This window comes from Oryzias latipes, chromosome 23 (assembly GCF_002234675.1).
Source record: "Oryzias latipes chromosome 23, ASM223467v1".
Lineage (NCBI taxonomy): Eukaryota > Metazoa > Chordata > Actinopteri > Beloniformes > Adrianichthyidae > Oryzias > Oryzias latipes.
In genome coordinates this window covers 13,931,457-13,952,124 of record NC_019881.2, presented here as the reverse complement: position 1 = coordinate 13,952,124, position 20,668 = coordinate 13,931,457, and the positions used below count along the sequence as shown (strand labels likewise).

Genomic DNA, 20,668 nt, shown 5'->3' with positions numbered 1-20,668 from the left:
GTTATTTTGCGTCCAGCTTGTGAATACATTAATTAGCTAAACTCTGTGTTAAACTGGAAATATATATATATTAAAAAAAAAAGTTTGGATAATTTAAGATGGCAGATGTGGAACTTGAATTCCTAAATTTGAATATCTGGAATAATTCAAACTTTAAATTTAGTTTTTGTAAATCTAACTGAACCGATATTTAAATTATTTTTGGATGCCTTTATTTTGAAAAGAACATCCTCCTAATTGGTTGAAATTTGTCAGCTGGGACAAAAATGGCGCCGTTGACCGTGGAGTTTCCGCAGCAACAACAATGTTAAGAAGTTACGCCTAAAGTAAGTACTTGCTGGTTGTTATTGATTTAAATCACTACATTAATAGTATAATATCACGTCTTTGTTGTTGTTTAAATGTTTTGCTGCTTAATAAAACACTGTAGTTAAAGCTAACGTTCGTTAATAATTAGCATCAAGCTAGCAATGTTATCTAATCCCCGTCAGGCCAAAAAGGGTTTCCCTCCGAACAAACCGGTAGCTCGGAAGAAGTTTCGTTTCATAACATATTTTTGCAGTTTCTCAATTGATTTTTTTTTTTTGCTAAAAGTTATGGGTTCATTGGTTTAGTCCCAACTTTCTTACTAATTCTACACAAAGTTCACTTAGGGCTCGCTCGTGGTCTCAATTTTCGAGGCTTCTCTTGGTGATTAACTAAAGTCATGATGAACTTTTTTAAGATTGAATTTTATTGGGATACCAAAATCTTACCCTCCAATAGGGAAAATATATTCTGAGCTTTTCAGGAACTGTACTTCTATGATGGTTTCAAATTTAAGTTAAAAAGGTCACATTCAGCAAGGTGATTTATCCGCATCTTTTCTTGTGTCAATGTCTTAGGCTACATTCACACTGCAGCGCTTAAATTAATGGGGGGGCATTCATGTTGTGTGTTAGGGAGGAAGGAGCACGGTAATAAAAGAAGGCTTCCCCCAGAATAAATGCTGTTGACTCTATCAACCCGCTCTGGAGAATCAAAGTGTCAGAACTGGGACCCCGGGGGAGGATCCGCTTTGGGTCCCCCGCGCTTCTGCCCACAGTCGGAAAGGGAGAAGAAAAAGGAGGTCGCATTTCAAAAGATCGGATACGTATCGGATTCAGGACCACATACCCAAGTGGCCTGCATCGCATTTCAAAAGATTAGATCTTTGTCGTTCAGACTGTCATGAAAAGATCAGATACAGGCCGCATAGGGGCAAAAAAATCTGAATTGGGTTGTTTCAGCCTGCGGTGTGAACGTACTTGGGCAACACCACTTGGGTATGTGGTCCTGAATCCAAAACGCATCCGATCTTTTCAAATGCGACCGCCGTCTGACCGGCCAGGCCACATGAATCCGTCCCATATGTCATCGATACGCTACACACTTCATAATTCTGCATGAAGCAGGCGGAAACTAGATCATTAACATCAACCATGGCGGACGATGCTGCTGTGACCAGTTAGTGTAAGGGAAGCGAGGTCACCGATTGGATTAATACTTGGAATGACAGCTCTATTCAGGCCAAACTAAAGGGCTCTTATCGCAACCGGGCGTTTTTTTAAAATATTTCCAGCGAAATGGCCGAGCGTGGTGTTGAACCTTTCCCGCGATGACTTTTTTTTTTTCTCCCTTTCTGACCGTGGTCAGAAGCGCGGGGAACCCAAGACAGATCCTCCTCCGGGGTTCACTTTCCCGTTCGACCGGGGTTCTCCTTCCTCCCTAACACAACATGGATGCGCGCCCCCACTGCCCCCCTCATTCTCTACCTCGCTGCACGCTCTCTCTCCTGTCTCTTACACACACCCACAGGCGCACACACACGCACGCGCGGCCCCAACACATAAACATCCCCATTCCACAACAGTGGGGACAGATGATCTTGGCTCCATTGCCTTCTTAAAATGAGAAGATTGTTTTTGTACTGGCTCCTTTGTGAAAATAAATTTAATACCGCAAAAAGAGCTGTTTTGTTGATATCCATTGTTAACGTTAGCCACTTCCAAAAAAAATAAAATTAAAAAAAAAACGTTAGCCACTTCCCCAAACAAGTGACGTCGTTCACCGTTGAGTACTCTTCTGCACATGCAGGTCAATTCTGGGTCATTTCAAGTTCACACAGGAGATCACAAAAATTCACATTTAATTAGAAATGTGAACGGCCTTGCAAAAAAAAAAGGAATTGAGCATTAAGCGCTGCAGTGTGAATGTAGCCTAAGACATTGACACAAGAAAAGATGCGGATAAATCACCTTGCTGAATGTGACCTTTTTAACTTAAATTTGAAACCATCATAGAAGTACAGTTCCTGAAAAGCTCAGAATATATTTTCCCTATTGGAGGGTAAGATTTTGGTATCCCAATAAAATTCAATCTTAAAAAAGTTCATCATGACTTTAGTTAATCACCAAGAGAAGCCTCGAAAATTGAGACCACGAGCGAGCCCTAAGTGAACTTTGTGTAGAATTAGTAAGAAAGTTGGGACTAAACCAATGAACCCATAACTTTTAGCAAAAAAAAAAAATCAATTGAGAACGGCCTTGCAAAAAAATCGGATTTCTTTCCTTTCCTTTGCAACAAATCGGAATTGAGCATTAAGCCCTGCAGTGAGAACGTAGCCTTACTGTAGTAATGGTTTCAAGAACAACTGTGGATTCACAATGAATGAAATCGTTAGTCAAACTAAAGGTGAGCTGAATCAGGAATGGGATCATTATGATAAAAGAAACATATAGAATTAATTTTCTTTGAATAATGTTTGACTTAATGTCTCAAACTGATTAGGTACAAAACCTCCTCCAGAGGGATAGAATTTGAAAGGGACACGTAACGTTTCGCAGCACAAAATAGTTCCCAAACCGAACATGTTATATTCATCGAAATCTAACAGTGCACGTTTGTGTTTGGTGTTACAGAGTGAAGGAGAACAGTAATAACCCCCCTCCAACACAATTCTCCGGCGGGCGGCCGTGTCGCGCACTCAAGAACCCACGCAGCTTGTAATGGACATGAATACAATAGAAATTAATAATTAGAACGCAGTAAATTTTTCGGATTTCCTCGCGAGACGGAAACTTCTGTTGTAGAATGAGGATGTGTATGTGCTTCTGAAACCTCGCGTGTGTGAGTAGAGGGAGCGTGCCACATGCAGCTTAGAGGGGGTGACAGCAGCGCACCGCCAAGAGGGAGTAAGAATATTAAGCCTTGTGCTATCTTAGATGACCCCACCTATGGCAAGCCTTTTTAACATTTAAAAGCTAGACTGGATGTGTGTTGCAGATATCTTTATTTGAGTTTTGCCTAGTCAAAAAGAACGTTTCAGATATCCGCAACTACATTCTTCCTATCCGTAATCGTAATTTCAGATATCCTCAAAGATTTTATTCTTAGGACAAATGACATCACTTTCACCATTCATTTGTATGGGGTTTACAATTAAAGATATCTACAATTCAGTTGCAGATATCCACTTCATGAATTACGGATATCTGTAACTGAATTGTAGATATCTGTAATTCCAGTTTCAGATATCTACAATTCCATTCTTACTAGTCAAAACTCAAGTTAAAGATATCTTGAATTCAAGTCAATTCAAGATATCTACATGTTCCTTTTCAGATATCTTAAATTAAGTTTTGACTAGGCGAAATGACGTTGTAGATATCTGTAACTGGAATTATGACTAGTCAAAATGACGTAGTAGATATCTCCAACTGGAGTTAGGGATAGTCATAATTTAATTGTAGATATCTATAATCAAGTTTCAAATATCTTGAAATGAAATTTGAATAGAGATATCTGAAACTTGAGATATCTGTAATGTTCATTCAGGATAGTCAAAATGTAATTACAGATATCTTGAATTAGAGTTTTGACTAGGCGAAATGACGTTGCAGATATCTGTATGCAAATTAGGTCCGCATCGCACTTTAGGGGAGGAGCAGAGCGTGTTGTTCTAATCATTCAAATCGCACCTGCTAACTTGTAATTAGCACTGATTAGCACCATATCGGAGCAGTACGACGAAGTTTTAGGGCCAGTTTACAAAAATTTTTTTTTGTTTTCTTTAATTACGACTTTTATCTCGTAAATTTAGGAGATAAAAGTGTTGTGGAGTGTGTGTGTGTGCTGAGATGGGGGTGAGCACGGAGCGGAGGTGTGTGCGTTGATACAGTGTGTTCGGAGGACGGAGCACCGAAATAAAAAGAAGGTGTCCCCCTCCCAGAATAACTGTTTTGGAGTCGTTCTTAATCCGCACTGGAGGCTGAGGGTTCCGATCAGGAGTGAACCCCGAAGGAGAATCGCCTTCGGCGGAGGAAATCTCCCCTGCGCTTCTGACCGCGGTCGGAAAGAGAGAAAAGAAAAGAGAAAAACACCAAAGTTATCCGTTAATCAGAGCCTAGCTTGAAGATGAAATGTGTGGAGCCTTTGGTGAAGCTTTATTTTTCCGGATAGCTTTAAAACAAAGTGATTCTGAACCTTTTGGCGACTCAAAATCAGATTATTGTCAGTGGAGCCGGCTTTCCGGGTTCCGTGTCGGTAAAGCAGAGTTTCAAATGTAAAATGAGGAGCTCAGAGACACATTTGTGTGCAGAGGACCGCTGCTGCCTTTATTTTCCTTTTCATTAACAGAACCTGCAGTTCATCTGTCACCTAATGTCATGAACCTGTCATCTGAACACCAATGCGGAAGTAAACAGTGTTAGATACACCTCTCCTGCAGATGAAGTGTCCCGATCCAACATAAAACAATAAAGAGGAATGAAAATAGTCTGTTATATTAGCATTACAACGTTGAAAATGCCAAAAAAAGGGCTCATCCTCGGACGGAAGCTACACAGAAACGTAGAGATCTGGTCTTTAACGGAGGAAGAAAGGATTCAGGTGGACAGCTCCAGGGACACCGACGGCTTCATCGGGGTGCAGAGATCCTGCAAACCACCCAACAATGAATAAAACATGAATAAATCATAAATCAAACTAACAAGCTTCCAAACATTTAGAACAGGGGTCGGGAACCTTTTTGGCCAGGAGAGCCATAAACGCCACATATTTTTAAATGTAATTTCGAAAGAGCCATACAATAATGTAGTGTCCCTTTCCCACACTAAGGCACGGAGACTTAACCTCTTTTAGGGTTCTTTATTCTGGTTACTGTAGACCACAACAAACGCCGTACAATCAATTCAGCAACTCCTGAATCTCTCCCGCCGAGACGAGAGCGCTTCTCCCAACTTTATATTCCCCCGTCCTGCTCCAGCCCTCCCATTTCCTTATTCGGCCCATGGCTGAACCCCATTGGTCCAAACTCCCTAACAACAGGCTGAGCGACAGAACTGAGGGCCAATCAGATCTCTGCTTGAACGATGCGTTCCATGAACTCCAGAACTTTAACGCGGCCCAACAGCCAAGTTAAACTCAGTCCGCGACAATATGTTTAAAACTAAATATACAAATGAATGTGTGCATTTGATGTAATTTCAACATTTTTAAAGTCCAATAAGTCTGTGGATTCTTTTTAATAACATTGTTATACTGTTGCTAATAAATGATGAGTATTTCTCGTGGTAGTTTTGCTGATGGTCTAGTCTGGTTGATCCGTGGTGAGTTTCTGCTTCATGCAGGCGTTGAGACTTTAAACGTGATCGTAGGTCTGAATGTTCTTTAGATGTGAGACAGACATGGAACCAAACACACACACCCACGCTGCAGGAGTGACGGGCAGCAGGTTTACGTTTTTACCATCTCTGCGCGATTCACCTGCTGCCGGTCCCCCCCCACCCCCTCTGCTTTCTTCCTCACACATCCCGTCCCCAAAACTGCGCGCTCTTCCTCAGGGAGGCAATTCAAAGGTTTCCGGGTGGTACAAACTCTGTGAAATAATAGATAACAGTAAACTGATAGTTTTTTCTCCAAGCACCGCTACTACTGCGCGCCTCTGGCATTGCATCGCGCCCGAGAAGGACTGGTCTAATGAAAAAAAAAAGTATAATTAAGGATTTGTCTGCGAGCCACATGTGACCATCAAAAGAGCCATATATGGCTCGCGAGCCATAGGTTCCCGACCCCTGATTTAGAACGTTATCAATAAACATTCAGCTCACCTCTTCAACAAAGTTTAGTCGGACTGCTGCTGCTGTGTGGCGTTCACCTGCTGCTCAGCATGCTCACTTCCACTTACGAGTTTTTCTTCATAAATTTACGACTTAAAATCTTTTAATTTTACTTTTTTGGTGGCCCTTAATCTCCGTCGTAGAGCAGCCAGCGGGTGAAGCGATTTTTAATCGTCTTTTTAATGCTGCAGCCCGTGCAAGACAGGAAGAGCTAGTGATGATGACGTTTGAGATATCTTTAACTGTCATTCTGCCTAGGCAAAACTGAATTACAGATATCTGCAATTGTCATTTAAGATGTGTGATGAGTTGAATGTCGTTTTCAATGACGTCATTGCAGATATCTGTAATTTAGTTTTGGCTAGTCAAAACTGAATTATAGATATCTCTATTGGTCGTTTCGACTAGTCACAATTACGTTACAGATATCTTGAATTACAATTCTGACTATCCAAAATGTAATTACGACTAGTCAGAAATGCGTCGTTTATATCTACAATGTTAATTCCGGATAGTCAAACTTAGCTTTTAAATGTTAAAATGGCCTGCCATACCCACCGTTACATTGACGTGTTCTCCCTACCATGACAAAGGTGGATAAAGGTGAAAAGATTTCATGATGTAATCCATGGACACCAGTGAAGATCACAAATCATTGAAGAAAAAAGGTTCAGCGCACTGTCTAGTGGGTCTAGTTGACCCTACTCCCAATGTTAAAGTGTCTAGGATAGCACAAGGGTTGATAAAAGGTTTCCCCCAGAAACTCTTGAAGTCTGAACACAGCAGAAAAAGTAAATTATCAGCAAAGATGAATGTGTTTAATGTGTTGATTATAGTTCCAATCACGCACCATATGCAGAACTTAAAAAAAAAAAAAAAAAGTGATGCGGTTATCGTCACCCCTAAGCAGGTGTCACTATTTCTATCTGAAATGATCGGAGCTGAGTGTCGATTTCAGCCCACTTGTATTGGAGTTGGTCAGTGCTTCAGGAGGCGTCGATTTGGCCATCACTTCTCTTATTATTAGGAGTGTAACGATACGCTAAAATGTCATTTCGGCTCGATACAGAGTTTCATAGAGCTCGGTTCGATACGTTTCGGTTCGGTACGGCTGTTTGACAAATCTGCCTGATATGAACTGCTATTTTATGAACTATTATATTAATGTTATTTATTGTGTGTGTTTTGCTGTCGGACACCTGAATTTCTCCCTTGGGAGATCAATAAAGCTTTAATCTATTTTCTGTACAAAAAGCCAGAAAATAATTACTTGCAAAATGCATTTATTGATTTTATAAAACAATAAATAAAATTGACCTCTGTAGGTGATCTGCTTAATAAAATAAGAAAAACCATCAGCTACCAGGAACTAAAAACTTTGGATTATTAACACTGGCCTGAAAAATTAACTTGCACATTTATTTTCTTGTAGACCCGATTGTTACGGTCGGGTCTTGCCGTTTTAAGAGCATTAACAGATTTATTCTGTGGCATACACTATCTTTGTGTAACGATGTCAACACAACAGCATTCCCCACACAGGAGAGTGTAAGCTAAGCATTAAAGTCATGCTGATCCTGTGGACATGCGTACTGTCACCTCCATCACCTGATAGCTGTTGAAGCTGAAGTGCAATGATGTTTCTGACCGTGGAAGGCGGATCTTCCTACGGGGTTCACTTTCCCGTTTGGACTTATTGCCGTTCTCCATAACTGAGCTACACAAACTGAACACGCGCTCACGCGGTTTCAATAATTGTGCGCGACACGCCCCCCCCCCCCCCCCCCCCCCGCCCCCCTTCCTACAGGTACGCGAGTGCAGAAACCAGTGAGAGTCTCGGCGGAATACCGCGAGTAACATAAGTTCCACCTTGAGGCAAAGTTAATACATTTGCAGGGGAAAAATAAACAAACCGAAAACCGAAACAGTCAGAACGTGAACCGAACCGAAAGTGCTGTACCGAAATGGTTCGGTCCAACTACGTGTACCGTTACACCCCTACTTATTATAGTGTTCTTCCTGGGAGAGATTTAGTCAACAAACTCAAGAATGTATCTGTATAATGGTGTAGAAAACAAGTTAGCAGCTCCATCCAGCTGATGGAGCAATGATTAGAAAATTCTCTGGATCTCATTCCAGTGGAGAATCTTTGGATGGCGTTGAATTGCCATTCAAATGTCTATGTGAATGTGAATTGCTAACAGACATTCACACTAATTTCAGTAAAAATGCTCCAGTTACCTGAAACTACAGATGAAGGTTAACAGAAATTATTATAAGAAATAAAAAGAAATGTTTAATTATTGTAACATAGCAGGTGTTGGGTGAAATGAGTTTCTGACTCTGTTTTATTTTTTTCTCTACAGTCAGCCCAGACGTCACGAGGACAATAAGACCCTGAGACATGGATTCATCAGAATTATAAAGGTTTGATTCTTTATACCTTGAGACAATGATTCACCAATGAACTTTTTGTCAGATATAGCATTCTTTATTTTTTTCTTAAAAAAGTTGAAGACAGAGCATTTCACATAAAACAACTATTAAACTATTTGGAAAAAAACAGCATCACAACAAAATTATCTAAGTTCACTTGCATATGTTTCAGACACCATGAACCTTTAAAAACATAAAATAAAACGTGTCTTAACTTTGCCAGTGAATGTGAGGAAAAACATCCCAATAAAAGAACACAAAGCAAACAAAAAACAGGATTAAAGCATTATGCCAGACTTACATTCTTTTCCCAGCAAAGACAATAACAATTGAATGAGCGAGCACTTTGGTCTTCCTCCTCCTCAAACTCTGAAGATGATTATGCTTGCATTTTTTACAAAGTCAGCTTGTTTGTCAGAGCGCCAGCTCTACTTGATGAAATGATTTCTGTCAGCATATTTTTTTATTGAATTGTGCAACAAAAGTTTTAAAAGCTTTATAAATTCCCGTACCATGGAGGTTTTTCCGATGTGAAACGGGCACAGAGCTGTCATCTGCTGCCCTCTAAACCTGCACGTTGTAACATGACGATGGGTTGATGCAAAAGAACAAAACTACCACAAAAGGTACAAAACACTGTCCCAAAAAGTGTAACCTGTCTTCCACGTACTTTTTAAAGTGCATATCTTCATTTGCTAACAGACTTGCTTTAACTTTAAGTTTCATTGAAGAAAAGATGTTGAAATAACCTGTAAATATTGAAGATTGTTTGACACAAAAGTTTACACTGGACTCGTCTGGAAATATTTTTTCCCGCATTAATTTTTCAGACAAACTATTTGTGATGTGATGACGTTTACATTTTCTGTAGCGTGTCCTAATGTGAGACACTGTCGCAGACGTGAAGTGATTTTAGAGAATTACCGTAAAACACTATTTTCAGACAAATCTGCCTTTATTTGACCTAAATGTTCACAGAGCAGCATGTTTGTTCTCATTTCCTGCATATTCGTGTCTTTACAGTTCTCATCTAACGGACTGAAACCAGGAACTTTGTGAAGACGGACGTGACGGCTTCACACAGTCCCATCAAAAACCAGGTGGGCTGAAGTATTTTTAAAATAACTAAAACTGTGGCAAATGGAAAAAAAAAACTGTTGCTCCATCAGCATTTTAACTGCAAATTTGCCGATGAGCAAAAAACAGAATCTCAAAGGCAGTCGAGAACTTTAACTGATAATAATTAAATACTAACACTTATCCTGAAAATACAGCTTGTCTTGTGTCAAAGAACACTCAAATTGAAAAAGCTCTAAGTAAAAACACTGAGAGGGTAAATAAATAACTTGTGAATTGCACAAAGTGAGAATATTGAAGGTCAGCACACGGAAATGTTGACAGACGTCTATCAGCCAAATGAAGTCTTGGTTGTTTTTCCCGTTTACTGTCATGATTTGATCTTCCAGAGCTGTGAATGGAAAAAAAGACGAGACGGTAAGAAAAACGGCTTTAACAGCTAATGTGGTGTAAAATACTGACCCTAATGTTTTACACCAAGCATTTGTTTAGTTACAAACCTACATATTTACCTTCAGATTAAATCCTAGGAGGTCAGAAATGACTCCTGACACCGCAGACAGGATGACCACCTGAGTGATGTTGTAGAGCAGGGGGTTCATGGTCAGTCCGTACAACCTGAAGGGCGTGTCCAACTCCTGCACAGAGGATAGAATGAGACCTCTGAACAGACACAATGCAGTGTAGCTGTGTAACAGATGTACCTTCAGCAGTTTGGTTGCCAGTTTTAAAACGTTGTTAACCAGCGTGAGCTCCTCTTTCTTGTTTGGCTTCTTCTCCATTTTCAGGTACAGATTAATCTTTGAGGAGAAAACACCATCAGTAACAGTTTCCTATGAATGACAGGTCACTATGGTAACCTGCTTACCTGTTCAGTGAGGAGTATGGAAGTGTTGCTGTACTTCTTGCTGGTCTCTGAGCCCAGAGTGACAAACCTGAGCAGGAACAGAGACAGGCTGGAACACCAGATCACCAGCTCCCAGTTATAGTGATACTCCAGGAAAGTCTCATGGACGTGGAGGAGCTGAAGACAGGCAGACAAATTCATGTAGTGAGGGTTTGTTACAGTGGTAAGCCTGAATCACATCCATGATTCAGATCACCACAAATGCTCAAAACCAGTAAACTTCAGAGTTTTAGAGAAGAAAAGGTGAGCTGGCTTTATGACAGAAGCATCCGAGTCAAAATAGTTTAGATTTATAGAAATTAAGGTCATATGGTGAATTTCTTCATTTTCTCAATGACCAGAGCTTTCAGTTTTTACAATTTATAGAGAAATGTCAAAGCGATACTGTGAATACTCTGCAGCATGGACCCTTCACTTACGCGTGTTTGGGTTTTCCTTGTTACCTGAGCACAGCAGATGAAGACGACTGACAGAGTGAGCAGGAAGGCAGACGACACGATGACATCTACTGAACGCTGAGGACCTCGTCTCTGCAAACCAAGGTGTTCAGTTTCACATTTGAGAACTTTCCCAGTAATGTTATCTAAAGCCCTGATGTACCTTGAGGTAGGAGCGCAGAGAAAGCCACATTTTGATGTTCTGAACTTTCTTCAGCCTAAAATGTGGGACTTCAGATTTCCTGGCTCTGCGGGCTGAAGTGAGGTGTCCGAACAGTTTAGCAAAAAGAAGTCTCTGAAAATAGAAAATAAATACTTGAATATCCTGGTAAAGGACATGATTTGTAGGGATTTTAGTTGAAGTACCTGTTTGTAGGTCCGCTCTGCTACACTCAGCAAGAAGAAGAAGAGCCAGATAAGGCAAACCCGCACCAGGAAGCTGAGCGTAACCATGGCAATAACCAGAGCATCTGATCCCGAGCCTCCTCCAAAAGCCACAGACAACAGCTCGCTTGCTGACAGCGAAGTCAGCTGATCCACATCACAGTACTGAGCCAGCCTGCATAAGATACACCACTGTCAGAGGCTGTCAGGTTGCTGCAGGACATGGGTCCAGTTTGTGTCTGCAGTACCTGTAAACGAAGGGCGTGAGTCCCAGCGTGACGGAAGCGAGGTGCCCAAAGACCTGATAGCCAATACCCGGAGTGTAAAGATTAACCTGAAGAGAGAGGAAACATGTTACTGCCATGTTGTCTGCATGGATCATCAATGTTGTAGCACAGAACGCCTCTTACTCTGTTCATGATCATGCCACTGATCTCCAGAACAGACATGTCCGCTTTCTTGCACTCGTTTCCCTCCCACACGATGGCGCTCACCCTCTCCAGGCCAGGGTTGGAGCTGTGCAGCCAGGGAACATGACCCTGCAGGAAGGATGTTCATCAAACAGAGCCACCCCCTTCTGTGGTTGAAGTTCTAAGAACCCATGTTCACAAACCTGATGGAAAGGGTCGTCCCTGTACTCCTTTTTATTGAGAGGACATGCGGGAGTTCCTGCAGCTTCTCCCTCTGGAGCAAACAAATAACAGCATTAACAGACGGTAACTTTGACCACGTTTGACTGAAGGTCTGCGTTTCCTCACCGGTCTCTGACGTGCAGGAGGATCTACACTCTGCACAGTGTAAGAAGTCTTCCCACATCAAGTCCTCAGTCTCCGACTCGTGCCGAGTGCTTTCGGAGTCATGAGTCCTCAGACTAGAACACCTGGAGCTGCAGCTGGTTCCAGACTTTGGGACATCCTAAAAGCCAGGAAATGTATTAGGATTTTAAAGTATTTGGCCGTATCTGATTTGAATAAAGCATTACCTCCACTGTGTAGTGCTTCTTGTAGTGATGCGTGCTCTTGCGGTTTCGGAGAGTACAGTCATTGTTCATCCGTTCCACTCCTCTGTGGGGGGACAGGAGGGCGCTGTAGGACGCTTCTGGATCCTCCTCGCTTGATGCTTCATCTGACATAGGCTCCTAACAACCACAAAGTGCATCAGATCAAATCCAGAAGCACACATTCCATTGCAAACGCTTTGATCGTTCACCTTTTTGCTGCTGACCAGCAGCAGTCCTGAGCTGCGGCCCGTGTGGCTGTGAGGGGGGGACATGCGCGAGCTCCAGCACGCCTCCTCCGCCCTGCTCAGCGAGTCACATCTCTGCTCGTGGAGCTGAAGACCTTCCTCGCTGCTGCGATTGTTTACCCGGCCGTCAAGCGACACGTAGCCATTATCAGTCTCTGTGGATTTATCGATGGAAAGCTTGGACTTCTTGGATCTGTGGAAGGAGAGCTGCAGGTGAGTGGCGGACAGCGGAGTAGGACGGTGGATGTCTTATCAGGAGTGAGTCCATGGAGCAGGCATGCAGTAAAGTGAGGACACATTCAACACAGCACTGTGGAACATCCATGTGAAGCATTAGTTTACTTTGCTCTGAACGGATGAAGATGACGGATAATCACAGTGAAGTTAATGTTCCACACCACTGCTGGAGGAAGAAGCTTTGGGGGCAGCAGCCTGAGACACAAACGAACCCCTCAATCCAAAAACATAATAAAGATCACAACAACTAAAAAAACAAAACAAATGATAAAAAGACAACATAACATTTTAGAAACCAAAAAACGATTTCAAAAAATGAAATATTTTTGGAAAACTAAAGTATTTTCCAGAAATCAAAATTAAATGTTAAACGAAACAGAAGAAAAACAATTGAAAAGGGTAGGTACTATGAGACATTGCTGAATGGATGATGATTGTCCATCAATTCAACCAAAAGTTCTATTTGGCATGAATTGATACTGGATATGCTCCATACTAACACTTTTATTATTAGTATGTGGACACTGAAGACAATTGTTCTCATCCTGTCAGTGATGTCCCATAGTACCTACCTTTACCAGTTAATTGTGTTTTGCTTTTAAACATTTCATTTAGTTTTCTGAAATGTTTTTTTTAAACAATTGTTTTGGTTTCTGAAATGTAATGTTTTATTATTATTTGTTTGCTTTTTTTTTCCATCGTGATCTTTATAATGTCTTTGCGTTGAATGATTTGTACTTCAAGGCCACTGTACCTCAGTGTTAAGAAGTACAATGAAGGTACTTGTACTTGTTTTCAGCCCTAAAGCTTCTTTTTTTTTGAATGTAGCTTTGACAGCAAGCGAATCATTCCAAACTGCAAAATCTCTTCATTCACACTGTTTGGATTCAAACTCCCTCTCGTGTTCCCAAATAGGTAGTAGAATTGCTTCCTGGTACGGGCACCGCCATGTTGAAACCAGTCGACAGCGATTTGACTTGGACCAATCGCTGTTGACTGGTTTCAACATGGCGGTGCCCGTAGCAGGAAGAATTGGTGAAGGATTTTGCCTGGAGGTAAGGCTTTTCTTTACAGTCAATAGTCTGGACCCAACTAGATGAGGGTTCAATTCCAGTTTCTCAGCGTGACAAAGAGGAACAGATGTTGCAGCTTTGAAAAGAGCGAGTTAGGATTGAGATGAGGCGGACTCTTTCAGTCCAAAGGCCTTTTCCAGCTTCTCCTTGAACAATGTGCACGGTTCAGTTTGAACACTGGACCGGTGAGCTCAGCCTCATCTCAGTACATCATTGGAGTAAGAAGACAGAAAATGAGAATACACACCCAGCTTTACAGATATCATGCCAGAAATCTTGGAAGAAAGCGCCCAGGCTGTATGTGGTGCTGGCTGATTGGGAATGTGGCGACCCCTCCTGTGTGTTATCGGTAGAGCTAGACCCGTCTCCTTCCCTATGCACTTCCATCTGAGATGCCTTCCTCAACTTCCTTTAGTTTGGAAAGAATGGCAGGTGGAGAAGGACTTAAGAGTCAACGGCAGACTAAGATCCCCTAAACTACAGCAGCGTGCCCATCAGGAATCGGCACTTTATCACCGGCTTTTGATCAAATCAGAGAGGGTTTCAACTTTCACAAATCATTGGAGGGATTTCAAGGTTTGCAGCCTGATGGATCATAAAAACAGAAATAGATCCACTGAACCCGGAAACAGTGTAAAAGCATGAAAAAAAAAATAATGTCAGTGGGCTGTAATTTTGGTTAGCTGATGCATTTTCTGCAAAGAATCAAATATAATGCAAATGATTTTTTATGGATCAGAGCTGCTGCAGAATATTCTAAATGAATTTCAAAGTTAACATCAAATATTAAACTGTTTTTTTGACCATGACTTTACTGTGACCTAGCTGATGATTACACAGGAGCTGTGTTTGGACAACAACTTTGTGTTTTCCAGCTGTAATTTTCCATGTTTGTTTCAACCAGATTCTGTTGTCATGTTCAAGTGCATATTCTAAACATGCTTTGATTTGCTTCCAGAATTTAAGCAGCCACACACTAAAAGACAAACTCAAAACTGCAGTTTGAAACAAACAAACTGTTCATCTGTAATGATTTACAAATGATTTCTTTAAGCTGATAAATAAGAATCATGGAAACTTTTGGAAAGCTTTACCTACACCTTATTGACGGAACCAAAAGAATCACCAATAAAATGGACATTTTATCTGTTACTACCCTCCTTCCCAGAGACACCGCACTCTGCTTCCTGCACATCCTGCCTGGAGGTTTGCACTCGCCCATACCTGCGTCTCTTCCCTCCACTGCTGGAGACGGGCTTTGGGGTCCGGGTGGAGACGATCTGACAGTGGACAGTCCCCAGCAGCAGCATGAGCCAGATGGCTCCAAACACCTCAGTGGCTGGTATCCCATGAGCCTCTGGGATGCTCACATACATGATGGCTGCTGCCACTATAGAAAGCCCAACAGAAACAAAGCTGGAACACTTGAGAGATCACTTGCAACTTTACACAAATGTATTCTATGCCTTTTCCTTTTGCGTATTTTCACCCGAGGGCCTAAAGCAGGGGTCGGCAACCTGAACCTCTCAAAGAGTTTCCCACTGAGATGAAAGCACAGGGAGCCGCAACACTAGATGTTAGACAAAATGTTTTGCTAATATATCGCGATAGTTCATTTGGCCATACTTGTATTTATTCAAAATGCTGTCAAGATATTTATTTAATTATTTTTATTCTTTATGAGCGTTATGTTTCCTTTGATCTTTTGTCCATTTTCCACAACCTTGAATAGACTTTTCAGTCTGTCAAAAACCCAGAGTTAAGATAAGTGAGATGATGGAAACAAATGCAGACTCCTTTCTATTTATTTATTTTCTTTAAATCCAGTAAACCTAATAAATTATATTCATTTTATGGATGACGTTAGTTTGTTGCGGGTCTGGAATCAAAAGCGGTGAGTCTAAGCCCCGCCCCAGCCGCTACCTGTTCGTTGGTTTCCCTTCCCCTGGGGGAGCGGTGAGCTGCAGGCGACCTGCGCTCGGGACGCAGTAGCTGTAAGGGCATTGCCCAAGGGCCCTCACTGGGTGATGTTAATTGCCCGCCATTGATATGGTAATTGCCCCATTACCATTGTTCATTCCCCTCCGGGAATCGAACCCTGGTTACCTTTCTATTTCTTCAGAGTAAAAATGTTAAATGTGTTGGTGCTGCTGCTGTCAATTTACATTTAATATTATTTATTGACTAAATTATTTTTCTCAGAATCAAATGGTTCAGTTGGTCAAAAATGTTTCTAGTTTATATAGTGACTGACAGATTTTTTTTTATTTCAGGCACTTTAAGCTATTTTTCTGTTTTAGACTAGAACAGAGTTTCTGTGGCTAAATAAAGGTAATATGTGTTGAAAGTGGATCTATGTTTTTTTTTCTTTTTTTAATGTTAAAAGATACAATTTTAGGAATACTTACACAATTTTATAGATACTAACCTAATATATTGTCACCGCGGTGAGTGTGTGTGTGTGTGTGTGTGTGTCAAATAATTGAGAAGCACTGTTTTAAACAGACATTCCATCCTGCAAAAACTGAATCTTAGAAATGCAAAGAAAAAAAAATATTTTAAGAAAGAAAATGTCTAATCTTCTGTCTTGCAAAGAAAAACAATTTTATCAAGAAAGTTTTTCAATAGCAAAAGAAAATCTATCAATAGTGTAAGCATTTTAAACTTCTTTCCATATTTCTGCAGTGTATGACATATCTTTACCAATGCATTTTATAAATTGGAATGATTCTGCTAATGTGAAAACCAAAATGCATGCTGGGACTGCAAACCCCCCACACACCTTGCAGCAGATAGAGAGCTAGCAGGAGCAAGAAGATGGCTCTGGAGGTGACCTGGATCCACCATCTGTAGAAGAACGGGAAGAAGACGACCCTGACGATGCCCTTCCTGGTCAGAGACGTCCATGGACTCTCCGGTTTAGCCTTAGCAAAAGCTGAACCTGGAAATTCAGCAGAAAAAATACACGAGTCTCTATGACTTCTGAGACGTGAAGAAAGATAAAAATCCAGAGATAGTGATTGAAATCTACAATCTGTAATGATGAAATGATTAAAAAGTGTGTATGCAGTGTATTTGTCGCAGAGCTGACTGTGTGTGTGTGACAGGTTTTTACATGAATGGTGTCAAAACCTTCATCTTTGCTCTCACCTCTTACTAAGTCCACATCTATTAGGTCTGGTTTCACATGTCCGGTTTTCTTTGGCTTGTTCCTCAAGCCCTGCAGGGGGCGACAGAGAGACAAAGTCAACAACAACACTGACAAAAAAAAGGCCACTTGTGCACTTTGTGCCTTCACAAACTCACATGCCTTTAGTGTGGGAGCCACCAAACTGTGTTTTTACACAACTACAGGCTCTGCTCTATTTGACAGGATGTGCATCTGCTCACAGCCAGTCTAGGGTTTTGTATGGATCCTAAAGGTCTCAGTGTCCTTGAGGTTCTTGAAATAAGCTCCATCGCCATGCATCTGGTGCTGAGCCTGGTGCTTTGTTCAGTTTATGAGCGTGCAAATAAATCTACCCCGGGAAACACTTTCTGTGCCAGCCCCCCACTTCCCCCCCAGAGTGCACGCGTCATCTCAGACCGCCAAACTGAATCTTTACCCACAGTTTTTTATGAGAAAATGAATTAGGCTGCACATTATTAGAACTGTCTGGACATAACATAATTGGACTTGGATATAATATCAGTGACTGTGAGTTCACCTGTGCAAACAAAAAGCAGTGTGTGAATACACACCTATGTCCCACAACAAACACACTTCTTCCCATCAGGAAACAGGAGCGACTAAAAACAGAGGAAGTCCTTTCAGATTTACCATGAAACATCACTAAAGCTACATTTTCAGGTTCCAGTCCAAAAGTGTTACAGGTCTAACTCTCAGGATAGCTTGTATGTTGTGAAGCTAAAGTGTTAGCACTGACAACAAGAACACGCTCCAGAACAAATGACAACATCCAGTGTCACGGTGCAGAAAAAAGAATGCAGTTCTTTCCTCATTAGAGCGAGGCGGAGTAAAAACGAGCACAGATATTCCATTCAGACGCTGAAACATGAATATCTAGCTGTCCGTGATATCAGACATGAATTCTTTGTTTCCATTCTTTCCTCGTATAGTGGAACGCTAGGTTTCAAATGAGCGATTCATCACTTTTCTGACATTTCTTAGTCACAGCTGCTCTGAATTTCTGCTCCAATCTTTCACACCTTTTCAGATCAAACTGTACACATCTGCAGCTCTACCCTTCCTCTAACAAAACCAAGAGCATCGCTGCTTCATCATAGGGCCTGATGGGTGGATGGAAGGTGCATATCAACCTGGAAAAAGGCTAAATATGTAAGAATGCATCAGTATAAACATAAAGGCTAAAAAAAACATTTTTAAGACTCAAGACATAAAAAACACGGCTTTAGTCGTATATGCTGGAAGGATTCACATCTGCTGGACAGTTTTAGTGCAAAATAGTTCATATCTGTCAGCTTTTATGTAAAAAACAAAAGAATAAATCCTGTCAGATCTCTCCACTTCTACAACTTTATCCTCTATAATTCATAGCAGCGCCTCTTAAACTTTTATATGAGCCACTCTTATCAGCCGGGCTGATACGGAGGCCTTCATCTTCATCACTACCAGCAAGATAACACACGGTGTGAGAAAGTGTGTGTCAGCAGAGCAGAAAGTGTCTAAGCTAGTGTGTGAGCTGAGGGCAGATCATGTGTGTGAAAGACTAAAAGCAGCTGATCGATGACCTCCTCCTGCCAGTGGATTTACTGCAGCCGTAAAGTTCATCAAAGGCCCGTCGGCTGTTATCTCGCAGCTTTATTTAGCCCCCAGTGACTCACTAATTCAATTCTCTGATCTTATTAAAGAACACCAAACTTCTGTCTTTGTAATAAAAGCATTTTGTTTGCTTTTTTACTGTCACAAACTCAGTTTATTTGTACAAAGAATGTTTGAGTTTAACCTGGTGCTTATTTAAAATTTGCAAGATTTTTTTATCTGCTTGTTTTTTTTAATTTTTTTTCAAATGTGGACAAAAATAAGCCTAAAGGCTGAAATGCGATGTCTTCTTCTGTGGGTTGACACAGTCTGGGTGGTGTTGTTCTAGCCACCAAACCCCACTGTCATAAATAAAACGTGTCATACTGGAGTTCGCAGTTCGTTTCACAGTGTTTAGCACCAGTAGGGGGCAGTAGTTTTCCTTCTGCAGTCTTTTGCTTTACTTGAAGAAATGTCTGCCAAAGCTCAAAAACAGGAAAAAAAGTAAAACAGCTTTGAGAGCACATTAGTTAAAAACCTTTAATATTTTTCTTCCATATATATACATATATATATATATATATATAAAAATCTAATCAAACCAAAAATAAATATTTCAACCTTTGACGGTTTTTAAATGTAGACTTCATGTAAATATAAAGAAATGAAACCAGAAACAGCTGCTAAAAATAAAGCTGCAATAAAGAAGATCAAAGTTTTTTCTAGATTTATGAGTGACTGGCTGAGTTTTTAAGAGGCCATAAACCGTCATTAAAGTTGATAAGGGGGAGGGGGGGCATGGCTCTTGTCTGCATACAGAGCTGATAAACCTGCACTCTGCTGCATTCAGGAAACCACTTACACGACACAAGTCAAGGTCGCAGCTCTGTGAATGCCTGCGTCTACAACTCCACCAGTTCCTGTTTCCTCTGGAGCTGCAGTGGTTTTTTAAAGTGGTGATAACCTCACACTAAACATGACACAGCGTTTCTGGGTTTCAGCTTGCAGGAGTCAAAGACCACAGCAAACAGGTGCATTTGCATGCACACACTCCAACAGTAGAGAAAAACCAACGTCAGCTTTGAACCGTGAGACGATGCAGAACAGAAGGTTTGTTAATAGGATCCTATTAGAGTTCCATAATGCATTCATAACCATGTAACCTTTTATCACAATAAAATGACTAAATACAGTCCAAGTTTGAATGTATTTTATCTTTACTTCCACGTCTCTGCAGGAATTGAACCCCCCACCCAATCAAGATGTAACCTCCTGCTCCTATAACTTGTGCTTCTTTCGTTTTTGGACACCTCCCACTTTGCTGCAGCTAACCACAACACAGTCGGGGGTTATTCCAAACACACCAGCAGCTAAACCAGAGAAAGCAACCACAGATCTAACAGTCTACAGCGCGGGACAGAGGAAATGCGCACTGTGGGACACATCCACCTCGGTTTCATACTCACCAAAGAAATAAACTGTGGAGAGGAGGAGGAGGAGATGGATGGAGGAGAACAGAGGAGGATGGAAAGAAGACAGACAGAAAAGCAGGTGACAGCAGCCCAGAGGGCAGAGAAGAGACGGTTAACAACACACTGGAAAGTCGGCTGCGCCATGAGAGCCGATAACACACAAGAAGATGGAATCAATGTCAGAAAAAGGAGCATTAATGACAAGTTTGCTACAGAAACTAAACCAGGAGTGACGGGACGGACTGAGACGACACAAACGGGGGGGGGGGTGGAGGGCACGGACCACCGACCTTTATTTCTCTCTGCTCCACTGACTTCTCCCATATCTGCTGGTCATATGCGCCAATCTGGAAAGACAAACAAAGAACATTACAGAAGTTCAAAGAACAAAAGAAAAATAATTATTCACCCCCCCCCCCCCCCACACACACACACACACTTTTTCATTAAGCTTTTCCTCAGAGATCAAACAGCTTTTCTAAACTGAATCTGTTCTCCTCG

The 20,668-nt window shown here is 41.4% G+C and overlaps 1 protein-coding gene and 1 long non-coding RNA gene across 7 annotated transcripts in view; one reads left to right on the top strand and one right to left on the bottom strand.

The window, feature by feature from the left end:
* The first annotated feature begins 215 nt into the window (after nucleotides 1–215).
* Nucleotides 216–15,186, top strand: LOC110017602. Its single transcript, XR_002293039.2, has 5 exons — nucleotides 216–326; nucleotides 8,504–8,564; nucleotides 9,597–9,673; nucleotides 11,011–11,099; nucleotides 15,102–15,186. It is a non-coding gene; the product is annotated as an uncharacterized LOC110017602 (long non-coding RNA).
* Nucleotides 8,607–20,668, bottom strand: part of phtf2 (putative homeodomain transcription factor 2) — a 30,201-nt gene continuing 18,139 nt past the window's right edge. For 2 of the 6 annotated variants that reach the window (XM_023952536.1, XM_023952537.1), the window contains 19 exons: nucleotides 20,458–20,514; nucleotides 20,162–20,173; nucleotides 17,084–17,153; nucleotides 16,716–16,874; nucleotides 15,158–15,323; nucleotides 14,181–14,342; nucleotides 12,588–12,816; nucleotides 12,361–12,516; nucleotides 12,137–12,293; nucleotides 11,992–12,062; nucleotides 11,789–11,917; nucleotides 11,627–11,712; nucleotides 11,361–11,553; nucleotides 11,158–11,289; nucleotides 10,977–11,087; nucleotides 10,519–10,674; nucleotides 10,355–10,450; nucleotides 10,163–10,288; nucleotides 8,607–10,041 (listed from right to left, as the gene is read on the bottom strand). In XM_023952536.1, coding sequence (XP_023808304.1) covers nucleotides 10,021–10,041; nucleotides 10,163–10,288; nucleotides 10,355–10,450; nucleotides 10,519–10,674; nucleotides 10,977–11,087; nucleotides 11,158–11,289; nucleotides 11,361–11,553; nucleotides 11,627–11,712; nucleotides 11,789–11,917; nucleotides 11,992–12,062; nucleotides 12,137–12,293; nucleotides 12,361–12,516; nucleotides 12,588–12,816; nucleotides 14,181–14,342; nucleotides 15,158–15,323; nucleotides 16,716–16,874; nucleotides 17,084–17,153; nucleotides 20,162–20,173; nucleotides 20,458–20,514 — 2,289 coding nt within the window. In that variant the 3' untranslated portion in view covers nucleotides 8,607–10,020. The remainder of the gene's footprint in view (nucleotides 10,042–10,162; nucleotides 10,289–10,354; nucleotides 10,451–10,518; nucleotides 10,675–10,976; nucleotides 11,088–11,157; nucleotides 11,290–11,360; nucleotides 11,554–11,626; nucleotides 11,713–11,788; nucleotides 11,918–11,991; nucleotides 12,063–12,136; nucleotides 12,294–12,360; nucleotides 12,517–12,587; nucleotides 12,817–14,180; nucleotides 14,343–15,157; nucleotides 15,324–16,715; nucleotides 16,875–17,083; nucleotides 17,154–20,161; nucleotides 20,174–20,457; nucleotides 20,515–20,668) is intronic. The other 4 variants (XM_023952539.1, XM_023952540.1, XM_023952538.1 and 1 more) reach the window with 4 other exon arrangements.